General features: G+C 66.5%; 1 protein-coding gene across 1 annotated transcript in view; it reads right to left on the minus strand.

Annotated features, from left to right (window-relative positions):
- Positions 1–13,402, minus strand: part of COL7A1 (collagen type VII alpha 1 chain) — a 37,954-nt gene extending 24,552 nt beyond the window's left edge. The window contains exons 1-38 of the mRNA XM_086470633.1: positions 13,230–13,402; positions 12,329–12,406; positions 10,837–10,966; positions 9,913–10,051; positions 9,627–9,807; positions 9,389–9,548; positions 9,198–9,291; positions 8,933–9,118; positions 8,577–8,746; positions 8,358–8,487; positions 6,504–6,623; positions 6,236–6,382; positions 5,904–6,020; positions 5,677–5,826; positions 5,344–5,472; positions 5,109–5,255; positions 4,824–4,979; positions 4,608–4,751; positions 4,400–4,525; positions 4,180–4,326; positions 3,971–4,090; positions 3,753–3,899; positions 3,444–3,572; positions 3,221–3,367; positions 3,007–3,143; positions 2,800–2,926; positions 2,578–2,721; positions 2,346–2,506; positions 2,197–2,232; positions 2,012–2,038; positions 1,858–1,902; positions 1,585–1,647; positions 1,364–1,435; positions 1,003–1,038; positions 854–907; positions 556–624; positions 360–473; positions 9–35 (exon numbers count right to left, since the gene is read on the minus strand). Coding sequence (XP_086326759.1) covers positions 9–35; positions 360–473; positions 556–624; positions 854–907; positions 1,003–1,038; positions 1,364–1,435; positions 1,585–1,647; positions 1,858–1,902; positions 2,012–2,038; positions 2,197–2,232; positions 2,346–2,506; positions 2,578–2,721; positions 2,800–2,926; positions 3,007–3,143; positions 3,221–3,367; positions 3,444–3,572; positions 3,753–3,899; positions 3,971–4,090; positions 4,180–4,326; positions 4,400–4,525; positions 4,608–4,751; positions 4,824–4,979; positions 5,109–5,255; positions 5,344–5,472; positions 5,677–5,826; positions 5,904–6,020; positions 6,236–6,382; positions 6,504–6,623; positions 8,358–8,487; positions 8,577–8,746; positions 8,933–9,118; positions 9,198–9,291; positions 9,389–9,548; positions 9,627–9,807; positions 9,913–10,051; positions 10,837–10,966; positions 12,329–12,406; positions 13,230–13,402 — 4,479 coding nt within the window. The remainder of the gene's footprint in view (positions 1–8; positions 36–359; positions 474–555; positions 625–853; positions 908–1,002; positions 1,039–1,363; positions 1,436–1,584; positions 1,648–1,857; positions 1,903–2,011; positions 2,039–2,196; positions 2,233–2,345; positions 2,507–2,577; positions 2,722–2,799; positions 2,927–3,006; positions 3,144–3,220; positions 3,368–3,443; positions 3,573–3,752; positions 3,900–3,970; positions 4,091–4,179; positions 4,327–4,399; positions 4,526–4,607; positions 4,752–4,823; positions 4,980–5,108; positions 5,256–5,343; positions 5,473–5,676; positions 5,827–5,903; positions 6,021–6,235; positions 6,383–6,503; positions 6,624–8,357; positions 8,488–8,576; positions 8,747–8,932; positions 9,119–9,197; positions 9,292–9,388; positions 9,549–9,626; positions 9,808–9,912; positions 10,052–10,836; positions 10,967–12,328; positions 12,407–13,229) is intronic.
- Between the last annotated feature and the right edge of the window lie 617 nt (positions 13,403–14,019).

Raw genomic sequence — 14,019 nt, forward strand, 5'->3', positions numbered from 1 at the left:
CTACTCACCCTTTCCCCTCGGTCACCCTTCTCCCCCTGCAAGGGTAAAAAAAAGTAAGTGAGGGCAGGTCTGGGCCCTGCCCATGCCCTCCTCAAACAGAGGGGGAACACGCCGGACAGAGCCCCTCATCAGTGGTATCAGGGCACAGGCATGCCATATGCCTCTCCGCACACCGCCCAGCGCCAGCAACAGCTCATGCACGTGTATGTGTGCGCGGGCACAGCTGGTGGGGCGCACAGCCCATGAGCAGGACCAAGAGGAGTGCATGGGGGAGCAGCTTCAAGCTGCTGGCTGTTCCTCCATGCATCTGTCCACACATTCCCCCCAGCTGTCCCCAGGCAGCACTAGGGGGGATGTACCTTCACAAACTCTCCCGGAGGTCCTGGTGGCCCCACAGGTCCAAGTGGACCAGGGGGGCCTGGATCACCAAAGGGCCCCCGTGGGCCAGGGCTCCCGGGGGCACCAGGGCTGCCCTGGAGGACAGAGATGCTCTGTTAGCTGGGGCAGCAGCATGGGCTGGCAGAGACCCCTTGGCATCACCATCCCCATACCTACCGGTGTCCCTGGCTCCCCTTTCCGCCCTGGCAGTCCCTGTGCTCCGTCCACGATCACCCTGGGCTCTCCCTGAATGAGGAGGGGGAGGAAAAATCAGTGTCCCCATGTGTCCTGTTGTGTCTCCAGTGCAGGATGGAGGCTACAATGCCAGGAGGCCAGAAGCCCAGCAGGGAGACAGGGAGACCCTGAGGTCACCCAGATACCAAGTACCAGGAGATGCCAGGGGCTGAGATGTGCCCTCCAGGGTCCCGCTGCTCCCCAGGGATCCCCATGGGGCAGCCCCATGCCCATCACCTACCGGCTCGCCTTTCTCCCCCTTCGGGCCAGAAAGCCCCGTTGGCCCCCGCGGCCCCTGGGAAGGAAAGATGAGAGTGAGGGGGGGGGGGGCGTGGGGGGGGGGGTGGTGGGAGGGGGAGTGGGGCTAGGGAGGGATGGGGCCATACTCACAGGATCCCCTCGGGGGCCAGGGGTGCCCTGGGTGCCCTGGAAAACAACATTTCAGGAGGTGAATGTATGTCCCTGCCCATCAGAGGAGTGGGGATGGGATGGGACGGGATGGGACGGGACAGGACAGGACAGGACAGGACAGGATGGGACAGGGGCTCCCGTCAAGGCAGGCATGGACAGTCCCTGCCCAGTACACTTGGCCTGGGACACACACACACAGATGACGGCAGTGACTCTGCCAGCTACGGAGACCCCCCGGCACAGGGAAAGGGTAGGCAGAGGCCAGCTCAAGGAGCAGGCAGGGCAGCAGAGTGATGGGAGCACACATGCAGCAGCAAACCCAAGGGACACCTCCACTGACCGGCTGGCCGGGCGATCCGGGGTTCCCAGGGCGGCCGGGGCTTCCTGGTGTCCCATCGGCTCCAGGGAATCCCTGTGGGAGAGAGGAGTATCTTGCCAGCAGCTGGCAGTGCACCCCAGCACTGCCAGACACCCCCAGTGCCCCAGGCAGTGCCGGTCCCAGCACTGGGAGCTCAGGTCAGAGGTACTCACCCTGTCCCCCTTCTTGCCCGGCCGCTCGACACTCTCTCCTGGCAGACCCTGTGGCCCCGGGGGTCCCGGAGGGCCAGGCAGCCCATGGCGGCCCTGGAGGGACAGTGGAGAGGACTGTCTGGGTGGTGGCAGGTGGTGGCCAAGAGATGTCCCCCATCCACCCCTGTGGCAAGGGCTGGACAGGTCCATGCCCCATACCCACCTGCCAGCAGGACAAGGGGACAAGGGGATGCAAGGGACCATGTCGCTACACCCTGCCAGGGAGCTGCCCCCCAGCTCCCCCCACCCCAGTCAGGATATTACCGGCTCGCCAGGGGGACCCGGTGGCCCCATGCGTCCTTGTGGTCCCTGCAGAGACAAAGCCAGCAGTGAGCATCCTCTGAGAGCTGGCATCAACACAGTTTGGGGGACAGAGCTCCCCCCGCCCCCCAGTCACTAGGGACGCCAAAGCACTCACCGCCTCGCCACGGTCTCCTTTCTCGCCCTGCAAGGGGACAGAGGGAAGGGGTTAGGGGCTGCACCCCCATGCTCGGCTCCCCGTTGAGCTGCTGTCATCAGCAAGCTGGGGGGTCCCTGATCCATGCTGAGCCCCTACGGAGCAGCATGGCATGGTACAGCATGGCATGGCGTGGGGATGCTCACTCTAGGGCACTGCATGGTGCAGGGCTTCGGCTTCGGCTCCGGCTCTGGCTGGCAAGATAAGAGAAGTCCGTGTGAACCTAGGGGTAGAAGCCCCTGGCCCCACAGGGCTGGTCCCACTCTGCACTCCACAGGGCGCCCTGGCCCCTTACCCTGGTGGAGATGATGGTGCAGAGGTCGTCAGTGAGCTCCCCCTCCAGCTCTGCCAGGGCACCGCCGTCATGGTAGATGTACCGCGGGTCCTCACCGGTGACCATGCGCCGGAGCTGCTCCCGATCTGCCCCCTCCAAGCCCACCGCCAGCACCCGGACCCCTAAGCCAAGAGCACACTCAGCATCCTGCAGGGCTCCCCCCACACCCTGCTGGGACCCCATCCATCCTCACCCCCAGCCTTGACATCCCTGGCTGCAGCAATGGCATCGTCCCCAGAGGGGCCGTCGACCAGGACCACCAGCACTGCCGGCACACTGGCCCGGCGACCAGCGCCAGGGCTCAGCAGGTAGGTCCTGGCGAAGGTGATGGCTGCTCCTGGGGAGAGACAAAGAGGAGGGGGCAGTCAGCAGGATCCCACCAGCCGCTGCCCCAGCTATCAGTGCCGCCCCTCACCGATGGCATTGCCACTAGGCTCCTCGTAGCGTATGGTGCGGATCTGTTCCAGCACAGCGGGAAGGTCGCTGGAGCGGTTGAGAAGCAGCCAGGGCAGGCTGCGGTAGCTGTACGTGGCCAGAGCCACCTGTGAGGGTGCAGGGAAGCAGTGGGCACTGCTGCCCGCCTGTCCCCTATGGGGCCCCCACCGCTGCGGCAGCCCCCTACCTGGGTGCCCTCGGGGCCCAGGCGCCCCAGGGCAGACACAGTGTTGGAGAGGAGGGTGCGGACAGCGTCGGCACTGGAGGAGCTGTCGCGGGTGCCATGCACCAGGAAGATGATGTCACCACGGGCATCCTTGCAGACTGCGGGCAGGGAAGGGGTGAAGCCGCCACCGGAGTGGAAACACGCCCAGCCCGTCCCCGTAGTGACCCCACTGTACCTGTGCGCTCGCTGACGGAGGTCTCAGCACCTGGCACGCTCCCCACGAGCGGGCGGAGAGTGAAGGTGTAGCGCTGGCCCAGGCTCAGCCCGGAGACCTGCTGGGAGCTGGCAGTGCCAGGCAGTGTCCGCCCCGTCTCCCCACCAGCTGCCATCCAGGGGACAGAGTCAGGGGCGCCCACAAGCCTCCGTGGGGATACTGTCCCTGTCCCAGGGCCACCCACCCATCTCACCTGCAGGGGGGCTCCAGGAGAGGACATAGCCAGAGGCACCAGGGACAGGAGTCCAGGTGAGTGCCACCGAGTCTCTCCGCACCTCTGTCACCCGCAAGGTGGTGATGTGGCCCGAGGCAGCTGCTGAGAAGGAGCAAAGTGTGTCCTAGCCCCACGGGGCAGCCCCTACCCCACTCCCAGGACCCCCACCCTCCACCGTCCCCAGGCCAAGACTGGAACAGCCCAGTCCCCGGGTACCCCTCTGGGCTCCAGCCCCATGCCAGGGGTCTGATGCCCCCTTGGCCCCATGCAGTCCGTTACCGGTGATGGCAGTGACAGTGGCCGGCTCGCTCTCTCGGCCACTGGCCAGGCTGGTGATGCTGATGTGGTAGCGCTGGCCTGGCTCCAGTCCCCCCAGGTCATAGGAGCTGGTGGTGGCTGGGAGCTGCTGGCTGCGCTGGGGTCCTCCTGCCCAGGGGGAGAGAGGGGTGAGGGGGTGCAGTAGCAGGGACGCAGGGGTGCCGGCCAGCCATGCTCACCCTCGGCCGGGCGCCAGACCAGGCGGTACCCAGTGCTGCCAGCCGCCGGCACCCAGGCCAGGCGCAGGCGGTGCTCCGAGGCCTCGGTCACTTGGAAGCTGCTGACGGGGGGCACTGGGGCTGCCTCCGCTGCAGGGCAGAGGAGCAGGCGTTAGGAGCAGGGGTGCCTGGTGCCATCCCATGGTGCTGCCCCCTGCCCCAGCACTCACGAGTGGTGACAACAATGGAGACAGGGTTGCCCTCCCGGTTGCCGATGAGCGCCGTCACCTTCACGGTGTAGGAGACACCACCCTCCAGGTCAGGGATGTCAAAGGAGCTGGTGTGGCCGGGAACCCGCCGGCTGCTCTCCGAGCCCCCTGCCAAGGACCATGGTGTCAGCCACCCATGCCGCCGCCCTCGCAGCCCACCCCTGTCCCCATCACACGGTACCATCCCTGCGGCTCCACACCACGCGGTAGGCGGTGGCTCCCGGCACACCAACCCAGCTGACACGGGCAACGTTGCTCCTGGATGCTTGCACTTCCAGCCGGGACACCGTCCCCACCTGCTCGGGCGCTGCAACACCGAGAGGGCCACTGTCACCCAGGCCCAGGGCAAATGGCACCAGCTGGCACTAGTGGGTGAGGGGATGCCTCACCTATCCGCCCCGTGGCAGTGACAGGGCTGCCCTCACGGCCATCCACAACGGCTGAGACGCCGACGGTGTAGACGATGCCAGCACGCAGCCCCTCGATGGTGAAGGCAGTGGGGTCAGCGGGGAGGAAGCGGGATTGCTCCACACCTAGAAGAGGCAGTTGGGCTGGGAAGGGCCCTGGCACCACCACCACAGCATCCCTCAGACCCGTACACTCACCATCACTGCTCCGCCACGTCAGCAGGTAGCCTCCAGCACCTGGCAGCCCTCGCCAGGTGACCCGCAGCTGGCTGGGACCAGCCTCCATCACCCGCAGCTCCGAGATGCTTCCCACTGCTGGGTACTCTGCACCGCCCCACAGCACCGCAGCGTCACCTTGGGGTGCCCAGAGGGGCCCCGTGGCCGCCCCGGTACCCCGAGAGCTAGTACAGGCATAGAGAACCAACTCATGCCAGGGGAGAGGAAACACAGTACCAGGACTGCCAAAGCCCAGCATGGACTTACTGAGGCGGACGGTGAGCGTGGCGGCACTGCCCTCTCGGCCACCTGCCAGTGCCGAGACACGCACCAGGTAGGCGATGCCCTCCCGGAGGTCACCCAGCTCCAGCCCCGTCTGGCTGCCGGGGATGCGCCTCGTCCTCTCTGTGCCATCTGCCAGGAGTGGGGCAGCCGCAGACCCTCAGCACCAGCCAGCCGGGGTTCCCCGGGTGCTGCCTGTGCCCCTCACCCGCAGACTCACCCTGGTTGTTGCGCACCACCACTTTGTACTCAGTGGCACCAGGGACACCAGTCCAGCCCAGCCGCACTCGCCTGGACGACTCCTCGACAAGCCGCAGGTTCGACACGGCACCCACAGGCACCTCCACACCTGCAAGGGGACATGGTGAGGCATGGCTGGAGCCCAGACAGTATGGCCCCCATCCTCACTCTATGCTATGACTGGAGAGCTGGGGGGGGGGTGTCTCATGGCCAAGGGTGTTCCCAGGCTGAGCAATGCCATGTGGGATGTCCTTCTGTCCCAACGGCTTGGGAGGATGGAGGAAGACCCAGGGGACCCACAGAAGTCACTCGCCTGTCTGGAAGGTGGTGACAGGGGTGGCCACCTCCCCGCCATCATAGAGTGTGTAGAGGGTGATGCGGTACTCGGTGCCTGGCTGCAGCCCCGTCAGCTGGTAGGTGTTGGTGCTGCTGGGGAGAGACACTGTCCTGGGGGGCTCCAGTCCTGTGGGGAGGGTCGGGTCACTGCCAGCTGCTGGCACGGGGTGAGTCTGTGGTGGGGACCAGGTGCCCCAAGCACACCTGTGGCTCTCTTCCACTCCAGACGGTAGCCACGGGCATCACGGGCTCCGGTCCAGAGCACCTGGATGGACGTGGGGCCCAGGATGTTGGTTCGCAGCATCTGCTCCACACTCGCCTCTGCAAGAGGGACCCCGTGGGCCGTGCTACCCTGTGCTGCTCTGCCACCAGACACCCGCTCCGGCACGTGCCCGGTCCCCCGCACATGGCCGGGTGGGAAGCATCAATGCGGTGTGGGGCCACGGGGGCTGGTCCCCACCCCATCCTGCAGCAATGGCACTGGGGCTGAGCCAGAGGCCAGTGACAGGGTGGCACCACCCATAGCCACTACCTACCCGTCCTCTGCCGCACGGTAGCTGTGGGCCCCTCCAGCTGCCCGAAGAGTGGGGCCACTGTCACCACATAGTCGGTGTTGGGCTGCAGCCCCCCCAGCACATGCGATGTCCGCCCAGCATCCAGGTCCACCCTGTGCCTGCCCTGTCCTGCAAGAGCCGGCGCAGCAGTCTCTTGGGGGGTCCGGGCAGCAGGTGCCACGGCCACCACCTGTCCCTCCTCCCTGGGGCCACCAGCAGAAGGGGCACGAGATCTGGGACAGGCACCTACCTGCGAGGGTCGCCCAGGAGAGCCGGTAGCCAGTGGCACCACCAACGGGCTGCCAGGCCAGCAGCATGCTCTGTGCTGAGACGTTGTGAACAGTCAAGTGCTGCACGCCCACCGGGCGCCCTGTGGGCGAGAGATGCCTGTCACATCCCCATGCGAGAGTAGGTCAAGAGGCAGCGGGAAGCACCTTTGCCTGCAAAACCGCCTGCTCTGGGGCAAGGAAGCCCCCTTGCCCCTGCTAATGGATGCTGAACTGCACTGAGGTCACCGAGTGCAGCCTGCGCCCGGGCAGCTGCTTCAAAGCACCCCAGCTCCAGCAAAGTGGAGCTCAAATGCCTTCCTCTTAATGCCTTAAATACTTTCTGCGGGTTAAGGCTGCCTGGGGCAGCTGAAGGATTTGGTTTGCCAAAACTGGAGCCTTGTAAAGGTGTTGCCCCAGGGCCTCACCCCCGCTCCTGCCTGGCAATGCTTTCCACCACCCTTGCGGAAACAGTGCTTTCCTCCCAAAGAGAACAGTCCTTGAGTTTACAAAAAAACCTGCATTTTTTCAGTCGACATTTTTACGTCACGTGGGGAAAGCTCTAGCGGAAACACTCCCATAAGGCTACAAAGGAGCTAGGAAAGCACACAGTGCTGCATCCCTTGCAGGAGCACCTTTTGGTGCTCAGAGCACCACCTTGTAGTCATGCTCACCTGCATCTCCATCCCAGCCCCCCCCAGGCAGCAGTGGGTCAGGCAGCCCCATCCCCAGGGGGTATGGTGACTGGAGGAGCATCCCTGTGCTGGGAATTCACCTCTGTCCCCGGCTGAGCCCGGGACGGGCATGGTGCTTACGTGTCCGGGCGGTGAGGGTGGTGGGGACAGTGGGCTGCTGAGCATAGCGGGGTCGCAGCGTCACCACGTACTCAGTGTCGGGGCGCAGGTTGCTGAGTGTGGCCGACTGTGCACTGGCCCCCAGGCTCTTCTCCTCCCCCTGGGCTGTCCCTGGAGGGGAGGCAGACGGGTAGGGGTGGGCACAGGGGCACAGCACACGCCAGAGGCCTGGCAGGGAAGGGGTGTCCGTGGGCCAGCACCCTGCCCTGGGGATGCCAGGCGGTGCCAGGGGTGGGGAGCGCTGGGAGAGGCTGGGATGGTGGCCAGGGAAGGGGCACCCATCTGAGTGCCCGGGGCCAGGGAGGGACTTCCAGGTGCACAGCTCCAGCCTAGTGCCTGGCTGAGATGAGGGTCTGCCACCCGCCCCCCGCACGCAGTGACTGTGAGGGCACACACACGCCTGTGCTCTCAGCCCCAGGCAGGGGCACACATGGGCCCCCCGGCTGTTGCGCACACCCACGCGCACACTTTGAGCCCTGCACACCAAAGCCTCTGGGTGTAGGAACGCGCACACCGCCTCCACATCTCTGTACACACACGTGCCCCACAGCCTGCGCACGGGCGCTGGCTGCCACGATGGAGGCAGGCATGCACCCACCTGCGGCACTCTCAGCACGCACCCACTGCATCACCGCCGTGAGCGTGCACCCCTGTGCATGCACCCTGCCGCGCCACCCCCTGCCATGTCCTGCCCGGCCTACGGGGCTGTGCAAAGCCAGGGCATCCAGGCAGGACCGTCCCCTCGCAGGGACCATCCCCTCACCTTGAACGGCGTAGCTGAGGCCATAGCCCTGGGGTGGATCGTCGCCGGGCTGCCAGGCCAGCCGCAAGAAGGTCAGTCCAGTCTCCACCACACGGAAATCCAGCACGGAGCCAGCACGGCTCTCTGGGGAGACAGGGAGACAAGGATGGGCCCCCAGCCCCATATGCCGTGGGCACTCCACACCTGCCCGTGTCCCCGTTCCCGTGGGCATGGACACTCACGGGTGCGTGCTCGGCTGGACACTGACTCGCCGATACTGTTGGCATACTGGGCAGTGACGGTGACCAGGTACTCCGTCCCTGTGCGTAGCCCCCGCAGCACAGTGCTCGTCTCCCGTGGCCCCAGGCTCACCTGGGCAGAAACAGTGTCACCCCCTTGCCATCCCCAGGCCATGCATGGATCTGCCGGGGACCCCTCAGGGACTCTGAGAAGGTGGAAACGCTCACCTCCTGCCTCTCTGCCACAATCGGCTGCCCCAGCCCTGTCAGTGGCACACGTTGCACCCGGTAGCCGGTGACAGGGCCGCTGGCTGCCGTCCAGCGGATTCGCAGCTGGTCGAGGCCCCGCTCCAGAATCTCGAGGTTAGAGGGGCCAGTGTGGCTCGGCCCGTCTGTATGGGAGCACAGGGACCGTTGGCTCCAGGGTGCATGGGGCATTGTGGAAATCTTGCCAGGGTGGCACAGCCATGTACCCGGCAGAACAGGATGGCCAGGAGGGCATTTTGGGGAGGATGGGTGCTAAGTATACACCCAGGGTGAGCGCAGCCTGGCACCCAGCACCACTGGCAAGCGTACACCACAGGAAGGAGGATGGGTGTCCATACCCAGAAGGCGCAGGGTGCCCCCAGCACTCGTGCACACCCTGCGTGTCATCAGTGGCACCAGTGTCCCCAGTAGCTTGAAGTCACCAACATAGAAGAAGAAGGCATCAGTGGGCATCGAAGCCACGCGCATCAGCTCCTTGTGGTCAGCGTTCTTGACCCCTGGCAGAGATGACGGGTGAGGGTAGGGACCCTGAACCTGGCAGGAGCCCCCCCAACCTGACACCGAAGCCTCACTCACCCACAGCGAAGACCTTAATGCCCTGACTCTTCAGCTTTGCTGCTGGGCCCTCAGCATCGTCCTGGGACTTGCCATCCGTGATGAGGATGCAGATCTGTGGGGCCAGGTGAGAGCCATGAGACCCAGACCAGGGCCTGTGGACCCACTGCATCCCCCTCCACGTGTTCCCAGAGCCACTGCCCTGCACATACCTGGGGGACCCCAGGCCGGAGCTGCGTGGGGCCAAAGAAGTTGTCAGCAACATAGCGGAAGCCGGCACCGGTCCGTGTGTTGCCGCCCTTGTAGCTCAGCTGCTGGATGGCCCTCCGGACACTCATGCCATCCGTGTGCTGGGAGAAGGGGAACTCTACCCTGGGGGGTTACAGGGGGACGTCTCACCTCCCAGCCCTGCTGCCCCACCACCCTGTGCGCCCCTTCCCCAGGACTCACCGTGGCTCATCGCTGTACTGTGCCACGGCGAAGCGCACCGCCTTCTCGCCCACCACCTGCACGAAGGGCCCCACCAAGTCATCCATGAAGGTGCGGATGGCACGGAAGTTGTTTCTGCCGATGCTGGATGAGCCATCCACCAGGAAGGCGATGTCAGCCTCCAGCACGTCCTCACACACTGCTGCGGGGTGGTGACACCACTCAGGGCACAGACCGGCACCACGGCACGGTGGTGCTGGACTCCTCTCGCACCTCTTGCCACAGGCACCCGGTGCTCAGCACCCACCTTGGCTCCTCTTCTGCGCCACAGTGGCCGGGGGGCCCAGGAGCATGGGAAGCACAGTGAGGAGCAGAAGCCAGCCGCTCATCATGGGAGCCTGCAGGAGAGGATGCTGCCACCACCGCCCCACACCAGCCCCACGCCTCTGGGGAGAGCAGTGACAGAGCAGCAGGACCCGGGAGGTCCCAGCACCATGTCATGCCAGGACATGGCAGTCTCGAGAGGGCAAGGTGCCAGTGCCACCCTGGGCACCGCTGCTGGCACCCCATGGCGCAGGGGAGAGCCCCCGCTTTGGGCCAGGGCAGGGAGGCAGCGGGGCTGTGCCCGGCTGTGTTACCACATGTGCCCGACGCCGGAGAAGCATCCGGCAGCACCCACGGCCTGCACAGCGTGCCGGGCGGGCAGCGGCTGGCCTGCCTCTGGCCGGGCGGCAGCGGTGCCGGTGGCTGCCCCATGGCACGGCACAGGCCAGCGGCGGTGCCGGGCGCAGGAGGGCACGGTCGCGTGTGTGCCCCACGCCAGCCACCGCCTGGCCCCGCTCCAGCCCTCGCTGTTCAGCCCGGCCGGGCCTGGCCCGTGGCCCCACTCGCCGCCCGACGATGCCCGGGGGAGCCGTGCCCCAGCCGGCGGGAGGCTGCCAGCCCCGGCTGCGGGGTGTGCAGGGGCTCTGCCTCCACCAGCCCTTCCCGCTGCCTGCCTGCCTGCCTGCTCCCCGACTCGGCACCGGCACCAGCTCACCCCGGCTGCCCCTGCCCACCCGTCCCCGCGGGGGCTCCCCGCCACCCCGGGAAGGGTGGCAAAAGCGGGGTGCTCTAGGGCGGTGGGGAGCCAGGGTGGGCAGCCAGCCCCAACGCCCTGCCGCTTCCCACGCTCAGGGCTGCGGGGGGGCACCCGGCCTGACACCACTGTGATGGCCACGCCGGCTCTCACCCAGCCCAAGCCCGGCCCGGCTGAACCCAGGAGGTGCGAGCCCGGCGGCTGCCCCGGCGCGGGAGGGAGCGGAGGAGCGCCCATGGGTGCCCGTGTGGAAGGCTCGGTCCTGCCCCGCAGCACCCCCCGCCTGCAGAGGGACCCCCGCGACAGCCCCCCCGGCCGCACGCACTCACCCACCGCCCCCCGCAGGGCCGCTCCGTGCCGTGCCGTGCCGTGCCGAGCCGAGCCGTGCCGAGCCGTGCCGAGCGGAGACCAGCCGGGCGCAGGCGGTGCCGGCGCGGAGCGGCCCCCGGCGCTCCCGCCCCTTTATTGAGGGCGGCTCGGAGCGCGGTGCCGGGGGGGGGGTGTGGGGGGAGCGGGAGCGCCGCGGCCCCCGCCCAGCCCGGCCCCCCAAAAACGGCTTTTCCCACCCGCTCCCCCGGGACGGGGGGAAAGAGGTTTTTCGGGCTGTTCCCCACCGAAGTGCCACCTCTGGTTCCCCCGCCGGCTGCACCCCGGGCGGCGGCTGGAGGGCTCCGGGATGGGGATGAACCAGGAGGGAGCTGGACCCTCGGGAAGGGTTTCTGCTGGGCTTGCCATGGAGACCCCAGTGCAGGGCTCAGTGGGCCCCGGTGAGGGTCAAGGCAGTTTTTCCTCCAGCATCTCCATCCTCCATGTCCCAGGAACATGGTGAGCAGCTCTGGGACCTGCCAGCCGGGAGCCGGCCACACACCTCCATCCATCTCAGGGCAATGTGTCCCCAGGGACCTCAGGGCACTGCCTGGCCTAGGGCAGAGCTGGATGGAGCTGCCACGGAGACCTGAGCCCCTGGCCCCCGCCAGGTTACAGCCTGGCTCTGAGCACCATCCCTGGGAAGGATGATGGTGGTAGAGAAGGGCTGCTCCCCATGCCAGCACAGCTCCCACGATGCTGCAGGACAGCTGGGCCTCAGCCAGGACCTTTCCTGCACCCACAGCTCATGGTACCCATCACGTAGGACTCTAGCACCCATGGCTCAAGTATGGGGACTGCCCTGGAGCCAGCTGTGGGGCATCCTCCCACCCTGCCCTGGACACCATCTCTCCCAGCAGCCATCAGAGAAGACTGATGGCCGAGACCTATCCCAGAGCTGGAAAAACACGCTGGAAAGCCACTGGTGGTGTGACTGCAGTTGGTGGGAGGAGATGAAAGGGAGAGGACGCCCAGCACAGGGACCCTGCGCTGACCTGGCCTTGCTCTCTGCCAGCCCAGCGACTGGCAGGACTGTCCCCTGGGGCTTCTTCTTGGCCCAGGGTGCCCCCCTGACCTGCAGGGTGCCCCTTGCCCCCAGGGCACTGCATAGGACCACACTGCTCCTTGGGGCACATCACACTGCACCCCATCTTCCCTGCTTGGTGCCTGTGCTCACCTGGGGCTGACCCCAGCCCATAGCCCCAGCATGTGCCCCACGCCACCTCCCCTTTGTCCCCTTGGTCACCCCACATCACCCTGTCCCCAGCACCCGTCGTACCTGTGCCCTCCTGGCCGCTGGCCCAGGGGCTCCCCTCCAGCTCCTGGCGGGGCAGCGGGCAGGTCCGGGGGCATCTTCCTGCGGGCAGCGAGGGGAGCAACAGTGGGGGTCCCTGGGGCCCAGGGCCACCTCACAGCTGGGGGCCCGGGGCAGGGCCACCTGCCACCGAGCAAAGATGCTCCAGGGCCGGCTGCAGGCAACTTTCCCAGGCACACACTGTTCCCAAGCAGGGGAGGAGCGGCGATGCCCCCGCTCTTCTTAAAGGCACAGCAAGCAGTGCATCCCCTCCTCTTCTTTAGCCTTCCTCTCGTTAGGCCCCAGCCCCGGCCCCCAAACCTGGCCGGCTGGCTCCAAAGTTGGCCGTGGCCACGCGTTTCCCCCTGCCTGCCTTAGCTCTATGGGTCTGGCCGTGGGTCCAGCATCCTCAGGTCAGGACCGTCCCCAAACCCTCCTCCCGCCAGAGCTCGCTTAATGAAGGCAGGGCGGCCTGTCCCAATTAGACAAGGGGCTTCGTTAAACAGGGAGTGGAGGGGTCTGCCAAGGGCTCTGTGGCTGGCCCCGGGCCCGGAGCTGGCGGAGCAGCCCCACGGTGCGGTGCCGGCAGCAGGGCACGGGCGGCCGGGGGTCATCACAGCTAACAAGGGCAGTGCCGGAGCGAGCATCGTCCAGTGGGCACCGCAGGCAGAGGCAGCGGGGCAGCGATGCTTTGTAGCTCTGCCGGAGGCTCTGCCTGTCACCTTGCCCCAGGGTAACGTGGCAGGCATCAGTGTGGGGTGGTTCCCAAACCCAGCTACCCCGCAGGCAGCCCAGCAGCCCAGAAGCATCTTGACCGTCTTGCCAGCAGCAACCCCCTTGCTTTGGCACTGGAGGGGGGCATGCAGGGGTGCTGGATCCCCCAAACCAGAGTGCCTCCCCCTCCACGGTGTTTCCCAGCTCCCCACTGCATACCAGGGCCGGGGAAGGAATCCGCGGCCCCGGGCGCGGGATGATGCTGCCTCGGCGGAGGGAGAGCACCAGGTGCGAGTGACTCATGAGGCCGCCCGTGCTGCTGCACGCCAGTCCCTCCGGGAACATCCCGAAAAGCTGTCGGCCCTTTCCCAAGCCTGCTGGGCTGGCAGCCAGACCGCTAGTCCTTAATCCCACAGCCCAGGCTTGGGGTTCCCCATCTCCCAGCTGGCACAGCCTCTGCTGCCCCATAAATCTCAGATCAGGAGAAGCTCCAAAACATCTCCCCAGGTCTCACTGGCCCTGGTCCCTGCAGGACACTGCCCTGGGCTGCAGGCACGGGGGATGCACCAGCTCCAAGCCCTGCAGGGTGTCATGCCACCCCCAGGGACAGGATCCTCACAGTTTGAGAGTGCATACATGGGGCTGAGCCTCACCCTGCCCTGTGCTTGTCAGACGGGCAGCCTCACTACTGCCTTAGTGGGAAACAAGAGAAAAATCTGTTTTCTTCAGCCCCAGGTGAGGTTTCAGCTCTGCGTTGGGCGGCAGGAAAGATGAGTCATGCGGCACGGTGAGACGCGGCACGGTGAGACGGGTGCTGGGCTGCAGAGTCAGCTGAGGCCACGGTGCTGTGTGTCCTGCGCCCCATCCTCTGCCCACCGTCTCCACATTTTGCAGCCGCTGCCTTTGGTGCGGATTCGGCACAACCCTTACAGGATTTGAGTTTCCTGGCCCTGCGGCAGTCT

The sequence above is a fragment of the Leptosomus discolor genome, chromosome 9, assembly GCF_034619465.1.
Source record: "Leptosomus discolor isolate bLepDis1 chromosome 9, bLepDis1.hap2, whole genome shotgun sequence".
Taxonomy (NCBI): Eukaryota; Metazoa; Chordata; class Aves; order Leptosomiformes; family Leptosomidae; genus Leptosomus; species Leptosomus discolor.